Source organism: Rhizophagus irregularis, chromosome 8 (assembly GCF_026210795.1).
Source record: "Rhizophagus irregularis chromosome 8, complete sequence".
NCBI classification, from domain to species: Eukaryota; Fungi; Glomeromycota; class Glomeromycetes; order Glomerales; family Glomeraceae; genus Rhizophagus; species Rhizophagus irregularis.
Genome location: NC_089436.1, coordinates 2,314,767 through 2,342,062, shown reverse-complemented (window position 1 = coordinate 2,342,062; position 27,296 = coordinate 2,314,767). Strand labels below are relative to the sequence as shown.

Here is a 27,296-nt window from a genome sequence, read left to right as displayed (position 1 = left end):
ATTACTGAACAACTAGTGATTCAATTCACTTGATTTTAAATTCATTAGATAGATCTCGATTTTCTCTTTCAAATGAATGTAAATTTATTTGTATAGCTTATTTCTACGAAGAATTATCAATAATTTTGTCATGAGAGTTATATTTGATCTTTTAAATTTTAATGATATCTTATATTAAAAAAAAATTAAAAATTATATAATTAATTAGTTTTTTTTGCATTATCTAGTATAAATTTATTATTCTTATATAAATGATAATTTATATTTGCTTTAATAAAATTATTTTTGTGTAAAAAATTAGATTCCAAGAATCGGCCCATATGTATCACTTTTGATAGTATCCGCCGTTAAAATTTGTACTTCTGCATTACAAATTTGTATTACATAGCAAAATTCAGGTAATTCAACAACTGTAAATGGCTGATCATCTGTAACAATCCATTCGACAAGCTTTGCACAAAAAAGTTCATTAGAAAATTTCTATAAATAAATTTATAATTTATTAAATTAATATTTTGTTTTTAGTAAAATTGAAAAATTTTTTTTCTAACATAACTCTTAAAAAATCATAAAAAATTTATACTCACAATTTTTAAAATTCTTTATAATTTCTGCTTGTTGCGCAATAGAAGGATTAACTTTATTCAGATGTAATTTATTAAGATGACGGAATAAGTTTCCTGTTGAACCACTGTCTATATTACATTTACCATTTCTATCAAATTATCAAATTTAAAAATATTTTTTTCAGTGATTTTGACTTTATTTTGTATATCTCATATTTTAAAAACTTTATTCATTTCTTACTCACAATATCGACATTTTGCCTATGAAGTACCTTTATTATCTACAAATTTGTCAAAATGTTTTCATACTACGCTTCCTTTTTCATCCTTTTCGTCTAATGTACTTAAGGTACTTGAAGTATCATCTTTATTTTCAAGTAAGACCCTCCTTCTTGATAGTTTTCTAATCTGATTTCCTCATTATCAAGTATTTCTTCAGGCTCTTCCTCTTCATCTGTAATATTAATATAACGAGTTCGTTTTAAATGATAATTAAATTCAAATTCTTCATTATTGTTTTTTTGAGACATTTTATTTTTGTATGATATTAAAATAAAAAAGAGATTTTGAATCTGATAATCCATCTTATTATATATATTTGGTAAAATATAGCAGATCACAGTAAAAACTCCTTTTTTTTATAATTTAAATAATAATTAAATAACGAAAAACAATTTTTAATTTTAATATAAATTATCAAAGATGTAAAGGCAGTAAAACCAATTTTTTTTTTATATATTTTCTAATGGACCTGAAATTTTATTTTTTAAGAAAACTTTTCAATTGGCTAACTGAAATGATTTATCAGATTATACTAATTGAATTTTACTAACGTAATTGATTTATATTGGTGTAATTATTTATACTAACGTAATTCTTTATTTAAAATTTAAGTTAAATTTTACAACTTTAATTAATGTATTATATTACAATATATTCAAATATTTAATGTTAAAGATCTATATTTATTCAAATTTCCAGTACCACAAACTCTATCTGAAATCTACAAATGAAAAGATAAAGAATATTGGTAAACGTTCTTATATATAAAAGGAATAATATTCTGCTTCCTTTCCCTTTACTACACCCACAAATTGCAGTCCAAAAACTACAAGAAAAAGTTAAAGAACATTAATAACTTAAACGTTCTTATATATTATTAAAAATAATAATCCCGCTCCCACCTCTTCCACTCTCTTTAAAATCTTACCTAATATCTCATCTTTAATTCCAAATTCTAGTCTAAAACTTATAAAAGAAAGTTAAAGAACGTTAATAAACATTCTTATATATAAAAAAGAAATATATCCCGCCTTTAAAGCCATACCTACTGAGTTGCAATCCGAAATCTACAAAAAAAAAGTTATTAAAGAAACGTTAGTAAACGCTCTTCATAAAAAAATTAAAAAGAAATTATTTTACCGAAGAAAAATAAAATGAGATTGATAAAATTTATTGATCTCCATATTCAGTTTTTTAAAAATCATATGATCAGCCATAATTTCAATTGTGTCACCGTAAGTCCGTAATTAATATGACAGGGATATAATACCGTAATTAATGAATCAATTACGTTGAGAAGTATATATCAGATATTTTAGTTTCCATAAAATAAAATTTTATATAGTGACCTCCGCAAGGTTTGACTCCAAGCTTAAATTCAAATTCAAATTAATTCCTGACCTGAAAATTCATGAAAGTCAACCCTTGATGGGTTACTTGACCCATCATGATTGACATTCAGAAACCTCTACCTATTACTGGCTCAAGCTCTTTTCAAACTGGCTCACGAGCCACTGAGTCAATTTAATTGTGGCTCAGCTTAGCTTAGATTGAAAAACTCGAGCCAGCTCGTGAGATGGCTTGACTCATGTGAAACTTTAAAAATAGCAAATTAGTAGATTTTATTTTGCATCCATTACACATTACATAATACAAAAGATTATATTGAATCTGCAAATATTTTATTTACTACATTTAAAAAAATAAAACAAGAAGATTATTTAAACAATTATGTAATTCCTACAATTTGTGATTGGCCTGGTCAAATAAATTTAAGAAAAGCTATTACACTAAGACTTAATAAAAAAGATAATTCTGGAATTTCTTCTCAAATATTAAGTTTAATTTCTATGATTGGGCCACTTCATGTTTTTTTAAATAGCAGAGAAATATTATTTCAAATAATGGTATATCATAATCTTTTCAGAGAAAAAAAAATTTTAGTACAAAAACCAAAGCCAAGACTTATTGACTTTATATTAAATCTTACTTTTTATGGATGAAAAAATATTCGTAATTTAATTATAAAAATTATAAATCATTTTAAAAATATAAAAGATATAAAATATTTAATAATAATAGATTTATTAGATAATTCTTTACCACTTACTTTAGAAATATATGCAAAACTTTTTAGATATAGATTTTATAAAGGATATCTAGAAAGTATTGTAAAAATTTGGGGTTTATTTCAAAAATTACAAAGACATAATTATAATAAAGCACCACTTATATTTTTAAGTGATGTGTTTTATTGAACATTAAATGAGCATCCAATTATTGATATTTTAAAAAATTATTTACCAATATTTAATGACTATTTTATTGAAAATTTTTATAGTTCTCTTAAATATCAAACAGTTGAGTTAAATTCAGATAACCAAATTATTCAAAAGGCAAAAATTATTGATATTGAAAGAAATGATAAAGGGTTTAAAAAAGCATTTATTAATACAAGAAATACAAATATTTCAAAAGTTAAGTTAATATTTTTAGAGAAAAAGGTTTCATTATTTTTACTATCACGGTAATGAAACATTTGAATTTCCAAGTTTTAATAATAGAATTGTGAATATAAAAGTTCTTCCACTAGCTTGGAGTACTTCAAATCCACCAACTGAAGATAAATTTTATGATGCAGAAAATTGTAATATTACAGATTCATTATCAAATATTGTTTTAATATGTGGGCATAGCTACCATAAAAAATGTTTAAGTATACTTAATGAAAAATGTAAGTATTGCTTTAATTATTTGTCAAAAAATATTAAAACAAATATTACTAGTTTAAATAAAAGATTGTTTAAGCCATTAAAGGATAATGAAATACCTGAAATTACAAAGGATGATGATTTAAATAAAGATTATGAAGATGAAAATATTGAAACTCTTTTAAAGTAAACAGAACAAAATATAGATAATCAATATGAAATTCAGTACAATATATGGCTAAGCTACAACAATATGTAAATATATGTAATATAAATATAGATAGAAACTTTCTTTTATTTATTTAAATTATTTTTAATAAATGCATTATAAATAAAAAGCTGCCATTAATAAAAATTATTTAATGTAAAATTCATACATGAAACTAAAATTAAACTCCAAAAGCTAAAATATTATGGCTTTAAAGGTCAAAAGTCAAATTAAAAGTTCACTAAAATTACATTATATCACATAATGATTAATGACTAAATAATATAAAATTTTGAAATGTAATAGCTTTGTTATTATCAATCTGATTGCAATAATTTTACAACCATTCAAATTCTCTCAATGAGATGAATCTAATAGTATATGTTTCATTTAAATCTGATCACTATATATTGAGATTGTAAATTTTGAATTTTCATATTATTTATTAATTATAATAATCACATACTACAATATAATTTCGGCTAATTTTGACCATTTTGACCTTTAAGATGGTCAATTCAAATTATTTTAGTTTTATGTATAGCCGAATTTGCAAAAAATAATCCATAATGGTAGTTTTATTATGTGATAATATCGAATAGATAATTAACAAATGATCGGCAAAATGATCGGTAATAATATAATGTGATAATATGAGAATGTCCACCCTGTTACAGCCACATAGTAATTATGATACATATACATAAAAAAAATACATGATAATAATAAAGCAAATAAAAAAACAAAGCTATAAAAATTAGAGATTCTGGGCGAAACCGAAATATTTAGTCATTTGACTAAACTGAAATAGTTTAGACATTTAAAATTAAAAGACGAAATGCCGAAATTTAATATTCCATAGTATTTCCATGAATTTTTTATAGATTTCCATGGATTTTTAATTATAATAATTACTTATAAAAAAAAATAATAATAAATTCATATTAAAATATAATATTTTTTAAAGGAATTTATAAAACTATTATATGTATAATATAATTTCATATATTTTTATAATAAAACTATAATTTTATATAATTAATATTTAAACTTAAAAATTATTACTATATAGTTTAGTCAATGACGAAACTGAAACTAGTTGGTGACAAAACCGAAATTTTTGGTAAAAAGAGTTTAGCCAGGTATCACTAATAAAAATAAAGAATAAAACTCATATAAAAAGTTAAAGAATAAAATGATGATGAAACCTATGAAGTTAAAAAGTAAAATTCATGACAGAAAAGTAAAACATATTAAATCAATGAGCAGTATAGAGTAAAGAAAAGATAGTCAGTAAAGAATAAAAATTAGAAAATAAGTAAGAATCTAAAGATTAAAGAATAAAAAAAAATACCTACTATAAAGAAAAAAAAAAACCTCCATAATTAAGTTTAAAAGTGAACCCATAAAAAAAGTTAATGACTAAATAAAAGCAAATTAAGAGCAAAACGTTGAAGAAAAAGGAGTTAAAAAATGGCATAAAGAAAAGAAAATATAGTTAGTATTAAAGGAACAAAATTAAAAAATAAAACTAACAAAAAAAAGAGAATGTACCTTTTTAATGTATTAAGATATAATATTGTATTAGAAATTGTAAAATCCAGAAGAGCTAAAAACCTAAAAAAAATGTATTTTAAAAAGAAAAAAAAAGAAAGCAAATAAAAATAATAAACAAAAAAAGGAAATGAAATGGAAAAAGAAAGGAAAATATAATGAAACGAGAGAGAAAAGAAAAAAAATAAAAAGGAAAAAAAAATGAAAAAAATGATATAAACATATAGTGTAACTATAAATATTAATCAGCCTAATCAAATTTATCACATGATAAAGGTGAATATAATTATATAAAATTTATTAGTAGGTTAAATTATCTAAGTTAAATCATCTCAAGTTAAAATTAGTCTTATACAAATTTATAATATCAGATAGAATTATTTAAAAATTTTATTAAACAAAATTATAATTCTAGTTAATACTACAAATTTGACCTAAAATTTCTAAAAAATTCAGTATACAGTTTACCCTTCCTATAGCGAATTTTTATATAACGAATCACGTGACACTTAACCAATAAAATATGTCAATTTTCCCTCGCTATAATGAAGTAACCAATCAAATTCTTCAAATTCTTCATTAACTTGCTATAACGAATTTGAGATGCAGAACAGTTTCTTTGCTATATCAAGGGTAGACTGTATTATATAATAAATTCATTATATATTAAACTAAATCTTCTGAAATAAAAGTTTATTTTATCCAGTGGTAATTGTAAATAAAAAAAATAAAGTCAGATTTAAATCTTTACAACTTTACCATTTTATTTTATAATAAAAAATAAAGAAAAACATTTATAATTATTAATTCTAAATTTTGTAAAAACTATATAAATCTTTTAAAACTTTTTATAAATTTTTTACTAATAATTAATAATAATAAATTTTTTTAATGTAATTGTACTTTTCAATTTGATAATTTATAATAATTCATAATTAATCATATAGATTTTATAATTATTCTTATTAATTATTTACTTTGCTACATATTCTTATTATATTATTTTACTATATATTATACTTGTTTTCTATTATCAATTTTAGTATATTTTATTATTATTATCATTTTTCTAACTATTTCAGCCTTTCTAAAAAATATGCAATTTTTTCTTTATTCCTTATATTTTGAAATTTGAAATATAATCTAAATTACTAAATATAAATGTATAGATCCAAAAATGATTTTATATTTCATATAATTATAGGTATTGGTTAAAAGTCTAATGAATTTATTATTTTTTCTATAAAGTTATATGAAATTATTATTTTCTTAAAAAAATAGCATATTTTCTTTGATTTCTAATATTACTATTATTTATATTACTTCTAATTAGTATTGGTAAAATTTATTTCAAACAAATATTAAATATAGGGGAAAAAATCTAAATGTATCAAACAGTTACTAACTATTTTTTCATTTCAGATATTTTAGTTTACAAATACTAATTGTAATAATATATATATAAGAAAAATATTCTTTATATCAGTAAAGAAAATAGTAGTTTACTTTACATATAAACTAACCTAAACTTAAAGAATTTTTGCAAAATTATCTATTTTAGTATTAATCAATATATCAAAATTTCAAAAAAATATATATGTAATTATATAATAGTAATATAATAAAAAAATACATATGACTAGATTTATTTATATTATTTCAAATATAAAGCAGAAGAGAATTTAGTAAACTTAAATATGATTTTTATTTTCATAAAATATAAAGAAAGATATACATAAATATTTAATTGAATTTAATAAACTACATATTTAAAATTGTTTGATATTATTTCTAATAAAAGGTAAAATAAATTTTATTCAAATTAATAAAAAAATTTTATGTTATTATACCTTTAATAATATTATCTGAATCATATAAAGTTATGATATCTAATGCAATGATTCAATAAAATGGTTCATGAAAAAATGCTTATATATATATATAAAAAAGCTTAAAATCACCCCACAGTTAAAATTAAAATAACTTAATGTGAGTTATTGCATTGAGGTAAAAAAACTGAACTTCTAATACCTATATGAAATTTACTTTGTAAATAATAAAAAAATTAAGGCATTAGAAATATAGGAATATTGCATGATAAATGAGGTGAAAATATTGAATTGGTGATTTGCTATCAAAATCATGTTATAAAACATAGTAATTTACTGTTTTATAACCTAATCCCTATAGCAAAATACCAAAGTATGTACTTTTAAACCTCAATCACATATAATTATCAACAAAATTTCCATATGATATGGGCGGTGTGGGTTGTTGTGTTACAGTTACAGGGGGTAATGAATAAGAATTTGAGACTTGCATATTATCTGAATTATATTCTTTTGGTGAACTTGGAGCACTATCAGCTGGTGTAACAGGATAAATTCCAACTCCGGAACATTTATAATCCATCGTCTTTGGATCCATAGATCTCAAAGTTTCACGAAATAATGCTACTTCTCGCTGATTCTCTGCTCGCCTGAACGCATCAGGATTACTCATATCTGAACCTGAAATAGCTTGGATATGCGTTAACAATAGACTACTCCAACGTTTGAATATATCCTCGGCTATGAAAAGATTGTAATCAATAAGTTTAAGAAAACAAATTTCATTTGCATTTATCTCATGAACAGGTAGACCAGATATTTTTGACCAGGCTCGATTAGAATAATTACGATCTTGAAGATACTTTGATGCGACGATTAGTGCCGCTAAAAACATACGCCTGCCGCAGGTTGCTGGGTCGTTATTCTGACTTTGATTAGAATCTGGGGGATACTCGGAAGACGGGGTTAGGGGAAGCTCGGTACGTCGAGACGTGGATGAGATTTGGGGTTTGATACGAAAGAGATAGAATAAGGCAGTTTGAAGAGTTGAATAGGAAGTCCTCGAACGACGCAAAGTTTCTTGAAGGAATAAACGTAGTGGAATAATTTTTGCACTAGGATTTACGGAAAAATTGGCCCAAATTACCTCAATAATGAGGCCAGCTGTATCTATAAATTGTCCAGTAATAAATTTGCCGGATCGATGTATTTATAAATTAAGCGTCAATTTTGATTCAAGCAGGTGGGAGGAGTTTGTTAATACGCTAGAATAAATCGTATACCTCCTCTTGGATCTCTTTTTCCTATACCCATCACTCACCGACAAGGTTTTCAACAAAAGCAGCTTTTCGATGCTTTTCACTTATTAAAGACGGAATTATATTGAGAATCGAAAATTCCTGATTCTCATTTCCTGGATCATGATGATCTGTGATTGCTATAGAATGATTACGAATGGAGTCTGACGCGTCTGCGGGAATTATGCATTTGTTAGTAGTACCAGTAGAAACTTCTTTTTGTTGATGCGTGATCCTACCCAATTGATTATTAAAATTATTATCAATCGTTTTTTGTGACCCATCATTATCAGAAGAAGTCATACTTTGTTGAAATGAGGACCCCAAAGAATTATTATTATTAACTATAGATACTTTTTCCTCTAAGGATTTAAACTGACAGGATTTTGAATAAGTTTTAAATTCCTTGATAGTTTCATTAGATTGTTGTGAATAATTCTGTATGGTGTTAGGTTTTGAAGATATATATGCACTTCCTCGAAACCGACTCCCAAAAAACAGCGGACAACGAGAACGAACCACATTTGTAGGCCATGGCTTTCCAAGTTTAGAACTTTCAATGGAGGAATTTTCTTCAAGAGGTTGAGTGGCTTGTAATGCAAGTTGCTGTAAATGAATACTACTCTCATTCAACCTTCTACGTTTTTGAATAACTTGTTGCAGCTGTTGTTGTTCGAGATGGTAGCTGTTGTCTTCTAAATAATGTTTTAGTGGCAGCTGCTGCGGAGAACCACCCATGTGGTCGCACTTCTCGTTTGGCAAAATTACCACCATTCGTCGTTTTTTCATTCTGTGAAGCACCTTGTCGAAAGATCATCAAGAAATTTAGCTAGGTAAGTTAAAACAAGTTAAAACAATAAATATATCATTTCTTTTCTGTAGAGGCTTTTGTATAAGGGTTTTATAGCTATAAGCGGAAAAAAGGTTGGCTAATAATGTGTACGCAGTTAATTTAAAGGCTGAAACAAAAGAATACAATTCTTAAAGAAAACTATAGAACTTATATTATAGGTGTTTAAAATTGCCGCAGTTTTCTCTGATATCAAAATACTTTATCTGGTATATTTATACACAAATTCAGATATTATGTAATCCAATAAATTTATTTTATTTATATTTATTGTCTATTTCCGTTATTTAGTAAAAAAAAAAGGGGGGGACATTTCCAATCTACCGCAGTTCTAGTGATTTACTGCAGAATAATATGAAATAAAAGAATGGAGAACTTGTATTCCATTATTTATTTTTTTTTTCGCCAGCCGCCACCCGCCCATCCTACTTTGATTGAGTAAAAAGCGCAGTACCCGGCCGCAAGAAGTTACAGCAGTATTACAACAATGCAGCTGGTCAAACCTAACACAGTTCATTAAATTTCGGATATATCCACCATAAATGTTTTATATCATCTACGCATCATTTTCTTATATAAATTAGTCTGAAAAAATTGGGCAAACTTTTATGTTCTCGGTTAGGTTAAAATGAGCTGCAAAATTTCTGCGGATAGAATTTATTGTAAATTGCATTAAATTTTGTGATCACGATTTCTAATTTTGTGCTATTTTATTAAAAAATTTTTTTATACGCTTAACATTTTTTTCATATTTTATTTTTACAATTTTAAATACATTATAAAAAGTATTTTCATTTATATAACTCTTTCTAATTTCTAAAATAATAAAATTTTTAAAAAATTGAATTTAAATAATGCTCAATGTCTTGTTAAATAGGTTCTCAACATTTTTTTATAACCTTTTTGGCAGGTTCATTTCTTTAATTTTAAATTTTTATTTTATAATATAATCTAAATTTAATTTGGCTTAGCTTTGTTTAATATTATTAATTGTAACTATATTGGTATTTTAATTAAATTATCTATATTTATTTATTATTATGTTAAAATTTTTATTTTACTTTATTTAAACATTTTTTTTTAAAAAAAATTCTTGTAATTTATTTTATATATTATGATTTTTGTTATTAGTAATTACTTTATAATTATTGATTTCTTATATTTTTTTTTTATTAGAAAGGAATATACTTAGTATTATAATTAAATATTTAAAAAATTTATTCTTAAATTTATAATTATATTTTAATCTGTTTTTATTTTACTAATATTATGCAAATTATTACATATTCAGTTAATATAATATAATAATTTATAATTTTTGTTTTAACAAATTTCTATACTTTATACTTTTGAAAACTTTTAGAAATATAAACTAAGCATATTTACTACTATTCCAATAAACTATTATTGCAATTTTCAAATTAGTATGATTGGTAAATTTTTTTAACAAATATATAAACTATATAGTATATATATATAACAAATTAATTAGAGAACTGGGTTTTTTCATTTCTATAATAAATTTATTATAGTCAAATGACATGATGATTATACAAATTATCTAAAAAATGTTAAGCCATTACTGTATCATGTTCAAGATATTTTTTGCTATTTGGTTTATATTTTTACTAGTAATATATAGTATGCAATTTAGTAATTTTAATTCTTATAATTACTATAATTGATTTCCAACTTTTTTCATAATTACATTAATGATTACTATAATAAAAAGTAACTAAAATACAAAATAATTAACCATTAATTATTTGGAATAACTTTTTGAATATAATTTATATAGAAATTTCAGTTATTTTCAGTTATTTTCAGTTTTTGTTATTTTTTATACTGTAAGTAATTGCAAGCAAATTTGCTCACAATTTTACTACAAATTTAGCTCTTATCTATTTTTAGAAATACTTAAGCTATTTTAATAAAATTTTTTTCTGATTAAATCAATGTATATATTATGTGATAACAATTATTAATTTACTGATCATATATTAGAAATCAAAAATTACCCATTAATCAAATAACTTCATTTTTAAAAATAACCACAAAATTAAAAAAATCTCTTTAAATTTAGCAATCTTATATTGGAATTTAATTGTAGTTATTTATAATCTTAATGTAATATTTAGAATTTATTATAAGAAATAACTTTTAATTAAGTTTTTTAATTTTAGGTATAAAATTAATTTATAATAAAAGTGCAAAATAAATTTTTATGAAGTAAAATAATTCAAATTATGAAAATTTTATATTTATTCTAATTATTATCATCTTTTTGAGTATGATAATCTTTAAAATAACTCCTATTCTTATTATAGCATAAAACTACATTGCATTTTGTCTTTTGCATTTTTTACATAATAAAAATAAAAATAAAACTAATATTCATAATATTTGTATTTTTAACAATTTGTTTAATAGGAAAAAAAATACAATATTGAATAGGATGATAGTAAAAAGAGTTCTTTAGGTAAAGTTACTGTAAATTCATATAAAGGTTTAAAATGTTAAAATTTATTAAATAAAAGTGAAAATAGGAATTGTACAGTATATTCATTATTAATATAGCCATAACTTCTTTTTTTTTCTTTACCACTACCACTATCATTATATCTACTCCTACCTCTACTTCCTACACTACCTCTATTTCTAATATTTTCTTATTTTATTATTAATATCATCATCTTATTATTATCATTATTTATTAATAAAATTATTATAAAAGGCATGCTAGAAATTACATGAGTGAAAGGTCAATTAGATATCACAATATACTTTTTATGGTTAAGGTTGCTTGTCTAAACCTCTTCAAAATCCTACAATTAGTTTCGTTAAAATTTTACTATAGATTTATTATAGTTTTAGCAGTTTCAGCATTTATAATAAGTTTCAGCAGTTTCACCTTTCTCCAAAGTTTTGCCAGTTTTTTAATATAACTTTAATATAGTTTTAGCAGAATTTTGCTTTTCGGCAAAACGCCATCTTGCCTAAACCCCTAGGTTTCAGCAAGCAACCTTATTTATGGTAATAATATATCTTTTATAGTAGTAAATAATATATAATTTTATAATTTATTTATTAAAAAGCTTTTTTTACACCATCTAAAGGTCCAATTTCAATGAATTTAATAAAGTATAAAGAGGATTACAAAACAAAAAAAAGTTTATGTAAATTAAATTATTGGATAGTAAAATAATTGTATTATAATATATATACAATCAACTTTTATAAATGGGTCTTAATGCTAAATGCACAGTTTTTATATATATATATTTTGTAAATAAATGCACCCTTTATAAAAAAATTTTATATAGTTTACTTATAAAATTTTTATATTACTTTAATATTAAATTAATATTATATCCCTTAAACTGTAAGGGCTAAAATTAATTTTAAAAATTTTTGAATTTTTATATTTATTAGATTTCTTTTATTAAGCGTAATACAGGTTAAAAAGTAAAAAATCAGGTATCAACCAATCACCAATCAGTCACCAATCAGGTAGCTGATTGGTAACTGATTGGTAACTGATTGGTAATTAAGGTTGCTGGAGAAACTAGGGGATTTTGGCAAGTTGGCAAAATGCCGAAATGGCAAAACTTTGCTGAAACTATATACAAGTCTTATTAAAAAGTTAGTAAAACTCTGGAGAAAAGCGAAACCTGACGAAACTTATTATAAATGCTGAAACTGCCAAAATCTTGCCAAAACTATAATAAAACTATAGTAAAATTTTGGAAAAACTAATCATAGAATTTTGGAGAAGTTTAGGCAGACAACCTTATTAGTGATTGATTGGCATTTTCGCCAAATACTATCACCAATCAGGCATTTACTAACTTTTAATCCAGTGATTAGAAAAGGATGAAATATAGTTCATTGGAATCATCTCAACAAGACGAATCTAATGGTAGTAAAATCACATTTTTAAAATTAATACTTGATGAGAAATTAAGTAAAATATAAAATAAAAATATATTATTTATATTTTATTTAATTTTTTATTAATTATTAATCCTAGAAATGCAATTTTACTACCATTAAATTCATCTTATTGAGATGATTCCAATGAGCTATATTTATCCTTTTCTGATTTCTGGATCAAAAATTAGCAAACTGCCTGATTGGTAATGATATTTGGCAAAAATGCTAATCAGTCACCAATCGGTCACCAATCAGCTAACTTTTCAACTTGTGGTATTTAATGATAATAATAAAATTGATAAATAAAAAGTTATATTAATTTATAAATTTTTAGATTTTGTAAGTTATCCTGTCACATAATATTTGTAGAAAGACAATTTTATTTTTATTAGATTCTTCTTATTAAGATGTATCAAATGGTAGTAATTTTATATTTTTAAAAAGAGTGATTTTAACGCTTGCCAGTGGTGAAATTCACCCAAGATAAAGTTTATTTATTACATAATTTATTAAAATTTAAATTGTTTTATTTTGAAAAAACTAATAATTTTATTAATAAAAATATTTATATAAAATATATAGTTTAAATCTAATAATATATTATACAATAATTTATAAGTTAGTATTATTATAAAAAATAGGATAAATCTTACAAATATTAAGTAGATTTTATACTGCACAACAACTTTCAATTAATAAAGGAAGTAAATTTTATTTGACTAAAGTGGTGAAATTACGCATTAAAGTTAATAAATAGAAAAAAAAATTTGAAAGTTAGTATCATGATGAAAAACATAGATTTCTTCATATATATTATACCTATACCCATAAAAATTAATATACAAGTAGTTTTTTTGACCTTGCTGAACAATTTTCAATTAATTTAGAAAGTCAATTTCATTTGACTAAAGTGGTGAAATTATGTGCTGAAGTTAATAAACAGAAAAAAAAATTCAAAAGTTAGTACTATTATGAAAAATATAGATTTCTCTATATATATTATACATACATCCATAAAAATTAATATACAAGTAGTTTTGACCTTTCTGAATAATTTTCAATTAATTTAGAAAATCAATTTCATTTGACTAAAGTGATGAAATTACTCTCTAAAGAAAAAAAAAATTTGAAAGTTAGTACCATTATGAAAAATGTTGGTTTCTCCATATATATTATATTTACACTCATGAATATTAATATACATGTAGTTTTGACTTTACTGAATAATTTTCAATTAATTTAGAAAGTCAATTTTATTTGACTAAAGTAGTAAAATTACACTTTGAAGTAATACAGTAAATAAAAAAATAATTTTAAAAGTTAGTACCATTATGAAAAATATGGGATTCTTTATATGTATTATATCTACACTTATAAAAAATAATATACAAGTAGTTTTGGCTCTGTTGAACAACTTTTAATTAATAAAAGAAATTGATTTCACTTGACTAAAGTAGTGAAATTACACTCTAAAGTTATTAAATAAAAAATATAAAACTTTAGGAATTAAACAGTTAGTAGTATTATAAAAAATACTAATTTCTCTATAAATTTCATTTTTAATTTATGAAATTGAGTTATATGGGTTTAATAGTATGTTTGGAAAAAAAGTTACAGTTTAAAAAATTCATAAAAAAATTTTTATTTATGTATATGAATTTGTAAAACGTAATACAAACAAAATTAATATAAAACTAAAATTATCATATTACTGGTGAATTAATTTTAAATTAACCACTGGTGAATATAAAATTAGAATTAATTTATTTTTCACCTCAGGTGATTTTTATCGGGGTGATTTTCACCTTAAAATTTTATATAATGATTTTCACTTTAATTTTATTACTAAATTTTTACATAAAATCATTATTTAGGAGGTGAATTTCATCGGTTTGATTTTCTTTCTCACAACTTTTTAAAATAATAAACAAACCATACATGGAATATATGGAAGATGAATATCTTACTAATAGCTATTCTTTAGTTATTAAAGGTTGTAAATTTGAACAAAACAATAATGAAGTTATAGAACTTAATAATAATGTATTTTGAAATTCTTTACCAGTTTTTGATAATGGATCTGAAGGATTTTACAATACAGAAGATATTTTTGAAAACTATAATTCAAATAGAACTGTAGATCCAAATTTTACTTTACTTAATGTTGATAGTCCAATTAATGAGAATATTTTAGATTTTTCTGATGATAATTCTGAAACGTTGAATTCTTCTCTTATTTACCAATATAATCTTTATGTAGGAGATATTTTTGATAACTGGCAATCCGTTGATGCATTTATGCATCAATACTGTTTAGAAAGAAGATTTGGATACCAAAATTTTCAAAATGATAAAGATTCAACTAATTCTTTGATCATTTGGCATAAATCATTTCAGTGTTTATTAGGTGATATCTATATATCTAGAAAGGAATTGATCAGAATTTGCATCATCAACATAATACTAATATATGCAATTGTGAATGGCATTGTAATTTTACGTTTCTAAAAACTACACATCAAATAAAATGTACAACTTTAAAAGATGAACATAATCATGAATTAAACCCAAATTAAATAGTTTATATTAATACCAGATATAGGTGTTTTAATAGTGATAATATGATCCAAGATTTGAAATTTTTTACCGATTGTAAAGTTACTCCTGTTGTACAACTAGAAATTCTTAGAAAAAAATATCCAGAACACGTTTTTTATAAACAAGATGTTTGTAATGCAATTTATTATTTACAAAAAGATAAAGATGAAAGCCTTGATTCTAGTACATTCACTGGTCAAAATCAATGTTATCGGGTACATAGAACTCCGAATAATACTAATACAACTCACATTTGATAGGCTAACAGTTATTTTTATTAATCATTTATAACTTCGTTTACTCAAAATACAATGAAAAGAAAAAGTAAATAAATAAAACTAAAATAAAAAGAAAATAGTTGCACAAATTTGTACATATAGAGAAGTAACCTAAACTATAAATCCCAAACTTGTATATCCCAACTTTAAACCTAAAAAGCAAAGTTTCAGATCAACTACCCATACTAAGAGAAGACTATTCAGAAGTCTGAAGCGGGGAAAGAAGCCCATTGGCCTAAGATAAAGCTACTTAAGGAGCGGAAAAACAGAAAGGTTGAACAGAAGGTTCTTTGTATGATTGAAGAGTGCTTGGCAAAATTCCTTTTGCTGCATCTTTTGTAATTTTAATTTTACACCTCGGTTGCCAAAGTTTATGATAAATTTCACGTTGAAGTTTCAAAAATGTATGAGAAATATGGAAGATATACATTTATAATTTAAACTGAAACATCGTATAAGGCATTTTGAAAGATCACATGGAATGAAGCCTTGGAGAAACCAAGAAGCTGAAAAGGAGGAATAATTATTATTGGAAAGTAAATCTGGAAGGCCAAGCACTGGTAAATTACGAAGGGCCATAAGAAGTTCATCGTATGATTGTTTGCATCATGGTGAAGAAAACACCTTAGTAGCAAGTTTGACGTGGTTACATCTTTTTAGTTCAGAAGCACAGAGTTATCATCCTCAGTATCTAGATAGCTAGGTGAGCAGATAAAAAGGTGTTCCAATGTTTCCATAAAAATGCCACAAATCGGACATAAGGAGTCATCAGCATATAGACCAGGAAATCTTTGAGAAAGCTTATACATGACAGGAAGTTCATTGAACTAAAGCTTAAGGCAAAATTGTGCAAAAATGGAAGATTTGGACACTGCAAGGTTCAGATATAAAGTTTGTTTGAAAGTATCAAAGGAGAGTGACCAGTCCACAGCGTGAAAGAAAGTTTGCATGAACAGAAAACGGGAGAGTCCTATTAACGAGAAAAATTGTTGAATATCTGAAAAAGACTGCCAATATTTAACCGGATCTTGAGTTAAAAGTTCATCATACCCAGTAAAGAGACCCATGGTGTTCAGAGAAGAAGGAAAAATAGCGTCCATTAATGGTATAGGTTGTAGCGAGTTAGGCCAATTTTGTCCTTTGATAAGTTCATGTGCGTGAATGGAATATGGAGGAGCAGAATCTTTGAGGAAACTAATAAATCTGCAAGAAATTCGTCTGGATTTCAACAATTCTGAAATACAAGACCATAAAGGATTATTCTTCAATCGGGCTCGTCTTATAGGGGAAGCTTCACACCATCGTGAAAACAAAATGTCAAATTTGAACAAGGATACAAAGGAAACGGAGGAACCCAAAGGAAGGGAATTCAACACATATAATACAAAGGTTAATTCCGCAACTTCATTATATGGAGAAATCATAGGACAGGAAAAAATTCCAGAGTTAAGTATAAAATCATCAAGGGTTTGTACCCAAGCACAGACCAGATATGAGGTTAATGAATCAATGGCATGTATAGTTCCAGATATATGGAAATTGGTATCAGAACATAAAGCAAAGGCAGAATTCGATACAGGAGTAAGATCTGATGATAAGATAGGAGAACTGTCACAATGCATTAAAGGTGATTGCTCTAATGCTAAATATCTTTCTGGGATATACAATTCTGAAAACTCAAGTAAGAATCTAAAATAAGAACATAAAATAAAAGGAGAAAGTTTTAAATTAATAAATTGTTGTAAAATATCTACGTGTGCGGTCATTTAAAAAAGTTGTAGACAATGATAAGAAGGTAAAACAGATAAACAAGAACGATGAAGTAGTTTTTCTCCAACAGATTTCAGAGCCAAAGGGCTTTCATCATTAACGAGACAGTGAAGGAAACATCTAGGACAAGGAGTAATTTGCATTTGGTTATATGTAGTAGGAATCCAATGAGAAAAATAAACTACATGAATTTCAGAGTTATCATCAATAGTATAAAAAACCCGCCTGAAAATAAGAGAATTTGAAGAGTCTACTCCAACAATCCAATAATATTCATTCAGAGTCGAATATGAGAAGAAGTGTCAATTATATCTACAAATTTTCCAACCAATAAGCCGAAACCAAAAGAGAGTTTTTCCAGTATTGGCAACAAGGCCCATTTTTTTTAGGTTAGTCCATGTAAATTGGAAGTTATAAAATGGATCCATGACTTGTGATAAACACCAGAGGGCAGATTTTAGCCAAGAGCGCGTTTTGAAATTGGCCAAGTCAGAAGATAATGAGACTAAAGGTAAAGCTTCACATGAGCCGAGCCGGCTCATGAGCTGACTCGAGCTTTTCAATCTGAGCCGAACTGAGCCACGATTAAATTGGCTTAGTGGCTCGCGAGCTAGCTTGAAAAGAGCTTGAGCCGGTAATAGGCTCGGCTCAAAAAGCTTGAGCTGGCTTGAGTTATCATATTTTTTTTAATTCTTTAGTAAAGAAACGTTGCGAAAATGTTTTTTCCACTATGTTATATTAGAAAAAAATATTTCGCAACATTTTTTTAATTCTTTAATAAAAAATATTGCGAAAACGTTTTTTTCACAATATTATATTAGAAAAAAACATTTCACAACGTTTTTTTTAATTCTTTAGTAAAGAAATGTTGCGAAAACGTCTTTTTCACTATGGTATATTAGAAAGAAACGTTTTTTAAATTCTTTAGTAAAGAAACGTTGTGAAAACATTTTTTTCACTATATTATATTAAAAAAAATGTTTCGCAACGTTTATTTCAATGCTTCAATAAAAAATATTGCGAAACGTTTTTGTGAAGATAAAGCTCGAGCTTAGCTTGGCTCGAGCTATGATTTTCATGGCTCGGCTCAGCTCACTTTAGCTTGAGCCAAAATTTTTATTGTTTAGCTTATTCTGGCTCAGGCCAGAATTTTTTTTTTCGAGTTGGTATGGTCAGAAAAATCAAATTGAAGTTTAATTTCTCGAAGTAGTTTAATGGCTTGAAAAAGCCAATTGTAACTGATGGAATGACGTTTAGAAGTCCATAAAGAGAAATCTACAAGAGAATCAGGAGAAGTAGGCCAGAAAAAAAAAAAAAAAAAACTCTTTCCCGAATACATTTTTTACGAAAATTTCTGCGTAATAATTTTTTTTAAAAAATAATCCTCTTTATTAAATTTTATTACATAAATATAAAAATGTTTATGGATAAGAGCTGAACATCAAACGAAGAAGCTTTAGACTTCGTTTCCAAATTTAACGAAATTTATTTTCAAACTTTTACACACCATTTAAGTTCTTTTGTACAAGACGGTTTCCTTAAGGACTTATTTGAAAAGAACCCCTCAGTACCTAAGGATAAAGCCCAGATACTGATAGAGAGGTTTGGCGACTCAGCCAACCCTGTGAACTTCACTTTACAAGCCCAAGTTACGAATATACAACCTACTACCCTTTCACTAATATTTTCTATAGTGCTATATGCTGCATCCAGGTCTTGGGATAATTTTTCTACCCGATTCCTTTGCGAATTTGGCGATATGGGTGTTGACGATGATGATGACGATGATGATTCTCAGAATACTGAAGATTATCTGATGGATGCATCACATCTGCCGCTTGAAGAAGATGATCTTATACGCCAAAAATTCCAAAAACCACCAAATCCAGTACCTATCAAGCTTCCATCAATGCCTAATGTAGTAATGACCCTTGTTGATCAAACTGTAATACCCGAAAACTCCCAGAAGAAAGATAAACAAAAGGCGCGTGTTACAAATGATAAACAAATCAAGAACCAATCAACGAAGGCAAAACCTGATGTGAAAACATCAGCCCAAAATTCCCATAAGGGAAAGAAATCATCTGAACCGGAGGCTACACAGATACTGACAGGATACGAAGCTATCGGAGAGGAGCTTGAGCGAATCCGAGACATAATAGTTTACGATATCCCGTATACCTGGGACCTGCAGAAAATATTAGCAGAATTAAAACTTTAGGGGAACGCTATTAAATGTTCTGTTAAACGGCAACATAAGTATCAGACTCTTCGAGTCAAGATAGCACTTTCCTCATTTTCCCTTTCCCAGTTTAACAAATATTGGACGATAGACCTGGGAGGTATACCCGTTAGATGGTCTCTGCAAGTTGGACTTTACGAGAAAGAAAGCAACGTGAAAGTTCCAAGCCATTATTCATGACATTCTGGAGGATATGACAATGGCTACCTTGTGGATGGACCGTAAACCATGTGAATTTCTAATGAAGTGCGGTGCTAGCTCATTTAAAATTATTCAAACAAGTAAAGGAAGGAGGAAACTTGTGGCCTATTTCGAGAATTGGGAGACCACACTAAGGGCCTTAGATACGCCACAGTTTTTCGTACCTGATGGTAAGGAGTTGAAATGGTGTTGACACTCCATTCCTACCTTGAAGAAAGCACAAAGTAAACCGAAGGCTAAAAATACTCCAAATATGAAAAAGTCAGGTAAGTCTGACAATAATTTGGATCGTAATCAGCCTAAGAAGAAGGATAATTCTATATCCTCAAAGAAAGTCTCTAAAAGTAATAACCAGGAGGAGAAACACCCGAATACTCAGAAGAAGACAAAGAATTCCTTGAAGAAAAAGAGTAATAATAAAGATAACAAGGCGGTTTTAGCAGAAATTTTAACTTTATTACAGAAGCTAGTTTAGCCTATGCTTTTATTAGCAGTTTTACGAATTTCAGAATTGTATTATTTTTAGGATAGAATATGTTTATGTGTAGTGCCACGATTTCTTGAAAAGGGGACTTGTCCTCTCCACTTTTTTTTTCTTTTACCCAGTGTGCTTGCCTGGACCTCTATCGGACGTGATAGTGGTACAGTCTTTTTTTTTAGGAAGTTAGGGTCGGTTTCCAGCTTCTCTGGTTGTCGATGGTGGGCTTTTTTTGGGTCGTATTACTTGTAATCAATCCCTCGCTGTATTCCCCGCCTGCTTCACATAAAATAAATAAAAAAAAAGAGAAGTAGGCCACTTTAAGGTAAGCTGCAAAGTTCGTAGCATAATAAGGACCTAATTTGCCTGTTTGGAGTAGTGGATAACAATGAAATCCAAGATAGAAAATGACATATAAGTCGTTTACACAGGGAGTCATAAGGATTAACATCTTTACTGAAAAATCTACTAATTAAGGCTATCAATGGAAAAGTATGAGCCACAGAAAGAGCTTTGCATTGAAGACCATAATATCCATTGGTAATTCGCATAATCTGTATTTCTGACAAGTATAATACTTGAAAATGGAATTGAACTTTCGGTAAAATAACCAAAGAGTGAAGATATGCCAATTGAGCAGGTGATAATTTCTTGAACCGTACAGATGTGACAAAAGAAGAATAAATGTCTTTGAGTTGTGAAAGAACAAAGTTAGGGGATCCTTGCAAGTTAAACCAAACACCCAAAAATCGAAAAGATGAAGATAATTTCAGAGTCTGTAATGAAAAGCTCATTGAAGAAAGATAATCCAGAATTTCGAAATCCAATTGAAATGTAATCAGATTATTGCCAGCTGAGGAGGAAACCAACTTATATTTTGAGAAATTTGCTGTAATATTATTTAAAAAATAGAAATCACGGGCTATGGGGAGTAACTGTTTTAAGCCCGATAAAGAAGAGGCAATCAAAGTGAAATCATCCATATAAGTAAGTTGAGTAATGGGTACGGCAACATCTTCATTATTGTTAATGTCAAGAATATCTGCAGGAATACCGGAACTCCATATATAAGAGGAAATTGCTGATGATGATAATTCAGTTAAAAGAAGATCAAAATAAATGGTCCAAAGGAGTGGGGAAATAACCTTGCCTTGATCAATACCAATCAAGAGGTTGTATAGTTCAGTTTTTCCAAAGGGGGTTAAGATTCTATTCTTTCTAGAGGTAAACAGGCTTACTATAAAGTCAGAAAGATTAGAGGAAATTTTAATCGATCTATAGAATCGAACACTTTGGAAATATCTTGACTTAAAATCCACAATTCTTGAGGGAGTTGGGAAACACGATGACTTTTCATAATGCCATTAAGTATATTAATAGGAGTGTTAACAGATGAACCAGGAAGTCCAGCAAAATTATCGCCAGTAAGCACTTGGTATTTAGCCATTACTTGAGAAAGGCGATCAGTGACGATTTTAACTAAAAGTTTTTGAGCAGTTTCCAATAAGGTGATTGGGCAGGTATTATTCAATAAACATTCGAACTCATGAGGTTTAGGAATGGGTACAATAGAAGCCAGGCACCAATCCTTGGGAATATCTGAAGACGCCAAACAGGAATTCATCAGTTTGCACAAGTAAAGGAGTCCCTCAGGAGATAATAATCTGAACCATTCATAAGGTATACAAGATGGACCAGGAGCCTTGTGGTGCAGAGAAATATTAATAACAGCCCGAAGTTCATCTTCAGTAATAGGTGCCATAACCATTAGGTATATATCTGAGTCAATTGAAGTGAGAAGAATATAATGACTTTTCCATCGATCAGGAAGATTTTCAAGAGTTTTGAATGGAGATCTACTAGGACCAACCACATCTTGAAAGTGCCTAATGGCAGCCTTATGAATATCATCCGGTGCAATCAACAATTGAGGATTACCAGGAATATCAGTAATAAGTACTCAATACTTCATTTTTCACGATTCAAAGAGCTTTGAATAAATTTTCTTTGTCTTCATAAAGTTAGAATTCCGTTCAGCAATAGCAGCTTTCATAGCGGCTTGCTTATGATTGTCAAATTTTAAGGTGACTTTTCCAGAAATAAACCTTTTAACGGTTCGTAAAGTTATACAAAATTTCATTAGGAAGATAGATAAACCGAATAAAGCGTTGTGGGCAAAGGAAAGGCATCAATAAGAGCAGTTTGATCAGGAAACAAATCAATAAATTCTCTACAAAAAGAAGGGAAAAATTGATTCCAAGAATTATAAAGATTGGAAATTGAAAAAACTTTAAAAGTGAACTAATATAATGATCCAATTTGTGACTAAGATGAATAAAAGGTCTAAGTTCAAATGGAACTGTTTGGGTTTGTTTAAAGAAATTACTCATTTCGGAAAAGCACAATGAGCGGTATTGAGTAAGGCAGATTTCAATCGGTGCCAGTCTTTATTAAGATGTCCATCACCATTAGAGTATGCTAGTTTCTTAAGACCAGAATCCACTTTAGCAGTGAAAAGAATTTTTTGATCAAGAAGGGTAGCATGGACATTATATTTAATTCGGTAGCATGAACGCTGCTTTAAGCATGTAGATCTTGAATAGTAAGAAAATCAAAGAAAGCGATCAATAAAAAGTGATTAGTACTAAAGGTATCTGAAGAATCTAGGACGTGAGACCATAAATAAGCAGCAGGAAAAGCAGGGGAAGTCCAAAGATAATTCAGACGAGATAGATGTTTAGAACTCGAAGATCTAAATGTAAGTAGGGGGATAAGGAATCAAAAGCACACAAATCTTCAAATTGGTGCAAATGTAAATAGCGAAACAAAGGATGAGTAGAAGATGAAATAGTCGGATTAGAAAGGTTTTTAAGGTAACAGTCAAATTCAGCATTCAGGTCACCGCCTAGTAAAACGTGAGCACCAGCAGAGCACGCTGCAGTAATACAGGAGACAAGAGTGGAGTGACATTCAGAGATTGATTTATTATTGCCAATAATGAAAATATCTTGTCGACCAGGTAGCTGAAGAAAAAAGGATAACAACCAGTCTTTATAAAACTGTTTTCTAATTACATACATGGCTAAACTAGAATGAAGAATTATGCCAATGCCTGCATGATGGTTGACGGAAGGTGAAAATGAAAAAACCATTTATGGTAATTATATTGAGAAAGATAAGGTTCACACACGTATTTGTGAGCGGGTAACCGTAAATTGGTATCAGTAAAAATTAATCCGTGAAGTTAATGAGAAAAAAGTAAAGAAAATAAATTCAATTGTTTGGTAGAGTTAACTATAGACCGAACATTAAGGTACCGATACGTAAAATATTAGAGGAATTAAGTTCACGACTAAACTGCTCAGGGGAAGTATCAAAAATTTGAGTAGAGGAAAAGGAAAGTGAAGAATTTATATCACGCACACAGTTAGGAGGGTGTGTCAATCATTTAAAAGGGAAGGTGGATTCGGAAAAGAAAAAGACTAATTTTTCAAGAATGGATCCTAATTGATTGGAAAGATTTTGTTGAGTATTGGAGACCAAGGAGATTTCTTGACGCAATCTTATTGAATCATTAGGAAAGCCGCCAAGGTTGACATGATTAGCATAGCGGACATCTTTACTTTATCACAATTTTATCAATCATTTGTCGATCATTTATTCAATTTTATCACTTCGTTATAATTACTTTGGTTGAAAATCCTACATAATAATAATTTTACAGACAATTTAACATTCATTTAAATTTACTGCATATTAAATTTATCAAAAAAATTCTTTAAACAGTTAATAAAGTTTTACAAATTTTGTCTATATGGGGTGGGGACACGCACAGCAAAACAAGGGGATAGGATTTAAAAATTTTTTTTTGAGACTTCATTACAACTGTAATTTTTGGATAAATTGGAACATAATTATCATATAAACTTAAGAAATTTTTTTTTGAGGCTATCCCCTTGTTTTGCTGTGCTTATCCCCATATGTGTATTTTAATAATATTCATAAACATTTGCTCAATGATAACTTTTGATTACCTAAAATTCTACATGATTATTTTGGCTATTGATTCTTGAATACCTAAATAATATATTTTGAAAATTTCAAATTTCGCCTGTAAATCTGTGGCTTCGCCCGAAGCTCCAAAGTCAAATTAGCAGATGATCAGCAAATATAGGCAAATATTAAATTATTGAAAATTTCAGTTTAAGGTTAACTTTAACAATATAATTTTTTTTATTTTTCATAAATTATACTACTAAAAAGACATTAGTATAGTTTGGCTAAGAATTTTATGGCTTTAACCATAGCTTCAAAATTAATGTGACATGATATCGATGAATGATCAGCAAAGTGATAAAAGCATGTTCGCTATGCTGACATGATTAGGTAAAGGAGCGTGTCGACTGGAAAGGGAAAGTATTGCCCGATTTTGTATTGTGTAATGATACACCTAGTTTACATTAATTATACCCTTTTTTATTATTTTTTTTTTGTTTTCCCATAAATTTACAACTTGTTGAACCCGTTTCACAGTTAAAAAAATAATGTCACATTACACTGAGTTATCTCTTCAAGAGAAGGGAAAAATACTAGTGTATATGGAAAATTTCAATTCTGCACAAATAGCAAGAAAAATGGGACATGACCCTATCACAATACGCAGGTTTATTGACAAATACAAGAAGACTGGAAAAACTGAAAATTTACCGTGTTCAGGACAGCAATCTGCTCTCAATGATAATGAAAAAAATGCACTCATTAATGAAGTTACTAAAAATTGACGTATACTTTACATGAAGTTATTAATAAATTGAAGTTGAGTTGTAGTCTAACAACTGCTAAACAGACATTATATGATGTTGGAATTCATTCCCATGTTGCCACAAAAAAGCCTTTTATATCAAAAAGGCATGCATCAGCTCGTATTAGTTGGTGTGAAAAAACAGCTCGTGATTGGGCACAAGTTATTTTCTCTGATGAATTAAGTATTGAGATTGGAAAGCAGTCACGACAAATAAGAGTTTGGAGGCATACAGGGGCACTGAATGTTTGACACCTATCTTTAAAAGTGGTCAAAAATCAGTTATGGTTTAGAGATGTTTTGCGAGAGGGATAAAAGGACCATTGATTTTTTGTGATGAAAATAAGGAAGGAAATGAAAAAATTAATTCAAATACATATGTTAGAATCTTAAAAAAACATCTCCATCCATTTAATCATACAGTTTGCGAATTAACAGGAAGGGCTGCAACTTTTCAACAACATAATGCACCCATTCATACCGCAAAAATAACTAAAGATTGGTTAAAGAAAAATAAAATTACGATTATTGATTGGCCGGCCAATTCCCTGATTTAAATCCGATAGAGAACATTTGAAAGCAGTTAAAAGACAATATCCAGAGTCAGGAGGTCTTTCCTAGAACTGTAGGTGAACTTAAAGCCACACTAAGTGAAGAATGGGAAAATTTGGACTGCTCCGTTTTTGAAGATGTTGTTGCACATTATTAGCCATTTTAAAAGTTATTTTTTTATGTAAATTTTAATGAGAATTAATAAAGTTTTGCCGACTTTAACATTATTTTTAAATCGGGCAATACTTTCCGACACGACTGTACAGGTTTATTTATTTTTATTTATTTTATGTGAAGTCGGCAGAGAAATATACAAAGGCATGACTATATAGTACAACCTAACTAAGATCTACTATCGACAACCAGAGAAGCTGGAAGCCAACCCGAACTTCTTGAAAAAAAAAGGACCTGCACTACTACCACGTCCAATAACAGTCCAGGCGAACACACTGGGTAAAAAAAAGGAGAGGGAAAAAAAGTGGAGAGGACAAGTCCTCTATCCAAGAAATTGTGGTACAACACATAAACATGTTCTATCCTAAAAATAATACAATTCTGAAATTCGTAAAACCGCTAATTAAAGCATAGGCTAAACTAGTTTCTGTAATAAAGTTAAAATTTCTGCTAAAACCGCCTTGTTATCTTTATTATTACCCTTTTTCTTTGAGGATTTCTTTGCCTTCTTCTGAGTATTCGGGTATTTCTCCTCCTGGTTATTATTTTTAGACTTTGTTTGAGGATGCAGGTTTATCCTTCTTCTTAGGCTGATTACTGTCTAAATTCTTGTCAGACTTACCTGAATTTTTCGTATTTAGTGTATTTTTAGCCTTCGGTTTACATTGTGCTTTCTTCAAGGTAGGAATGGAGTGCCGACACCATTTCAACTCCTTACCATTAGGTACGAAAAACTGTGGCATATTCCTTTACTTGTTTGAATTATTTTAAATGAGCTAGCACCACACTTCATTAAAAATTCACATGGTTTATGGTCCATCCACAAGGTAGCCATTGTCATATCCTCCGGAATGTCATGAATAATGGCTTGGAGCTTTTCACGTTGTTTTCTTTCTCGTAAAGTCCAACTCGCAGGGAACCATCTAACAGGTATACCTCCCAGGTCTGTCGTCCAATATTTATTAAACTGG

General features: G+C 27.6%; 6 protein-coding genes across 6 annotated transcripts; 2 read left to right on the top strand and 4 right to left on the bottom strand.

The window, feature by feature from the left end:
- Positions 1-297: 297 nt before the first annotated feature.
- Positions 298-822, bottom strand: OCT59_028407 (uncharacterized protein; the record flags this gene model as incomplete). Its single annotated transcript, XM_066147265.1, has 3 exons — positions 298-480; positions 640-715; positions 812-822. 3 exons carry the CDS (start codon positions 820-822, stop codon positions 298-300), a joined length of 270 nt encoding a protein of 89 aa, XP_065993990.1.
- Positions 823-910: 88 nt separating this feature from the next.
- OCT59_028406 (uncharacterized protein) lies at positions 911-1,150 on the bottom strand (the record flags this gene model as incomplete). The annotated part of the gene is made up of 1 exon (XM_066147264.1): positions 911-1,150. One exon carries the CDS (start codon positions 1,148-1,150, stop codon positions 911-913), a length of 240 nt encoding a protein of 79 aa, XP_065993989.1.
- Positions 1,151-3,269: 2,119 nt separating this feature from the next.
- On the top strand, positions 3,270-3,749 carry OCT59_028405 (uncharacterized protein; the record flags this gene model as incomplete). The annotated part of the gene is made up of 2 exons (XM_066147263.1): positions 3,270-3,325; positions 3,413-3,749. 2 exons carry the CDS (start codon positions 3,270-3,272, stop codon positions 3,747-3,749), a joined length of 393 nt encoding a protein of 130 aa, XP_065993988.1.
- A 3,256-nt stretch (positions 3,750-7,005) lies between these two features.
- On the bottom strand, positions 7,006-9,488 carry OCT59_028404 (uncharacterized protein). The gene is made up of 2 exons (XM_025321304.2): positions 8,472-9,488; positions 7,006-8,320 (listed from the first exon to the last, which is right to left on the bottom strand). The coding sequence occupies exons 1-2, from the start codon at positions 9,235-9,237 to the stop codon at positions 7,545-7,547; spliced, it is 1,542 nt and encodes a 513-aa protein (XP_025169236.1). The 5' UTR covers positions 9,238-9,488; the 3' UTR covers positions 7,006-7,544.
- Positions 9,489-15,169: 5,681 nt separating this feature from the next.
- Positions 15,170-16,086, top strand: OCT59_028403 (uncharacterized protein; the record flags this gene model as incomplete). Its single annotated transcript, XM_066147262.1, has 3 exons — positions 15,170-15,224; positions 15,297-15,638; positions 15,812-16,086. The coding sequence occupies 3 exons, from the start codon at positions 15,170-15,172 to the stop codon at positions 16,084-16,086; spliced, it is 672 nt and encodes a 223-aa protein (XP_065993987.1).
- Positions 16,087-16,934: 848 nt separating this feature from the next.
- On the bottom strand, positions 16,935-17,873 carry OCT59_028402 (uncharacterized protein; the record flags this gene model as incomplete). The annotated part of the gene is made up of 1 exon (XM_066147261.1): positions 16,935-17,873. The coding sequence occupies one exon, from the start codon at positions 17,871-17,873 to the stop codon at positions 16,935-16,937; it is 939 nt and encodes a 312-aa protein (XP_065993986.1).
- Between the last annotated feature and the right edge of the window lie 9,423 nt (positions 17,874-27,296).

Coding starts and splice junctions, on each gene's coding strand:
- OCT59_028404 (XM_025321304.2), bottom strand. CDS start 9,237: ATGAAAAAACGACGAATGGTGGTAATTTTGCCAAACGAGAAGTGCGAC. Junction 8,321..8,471: donor TTTTGTTGAAAACCTTGTCG/GTGAGTGATGGG, acceptor GACAATTTATAG/ATACAGCTGGCCTCATTATT.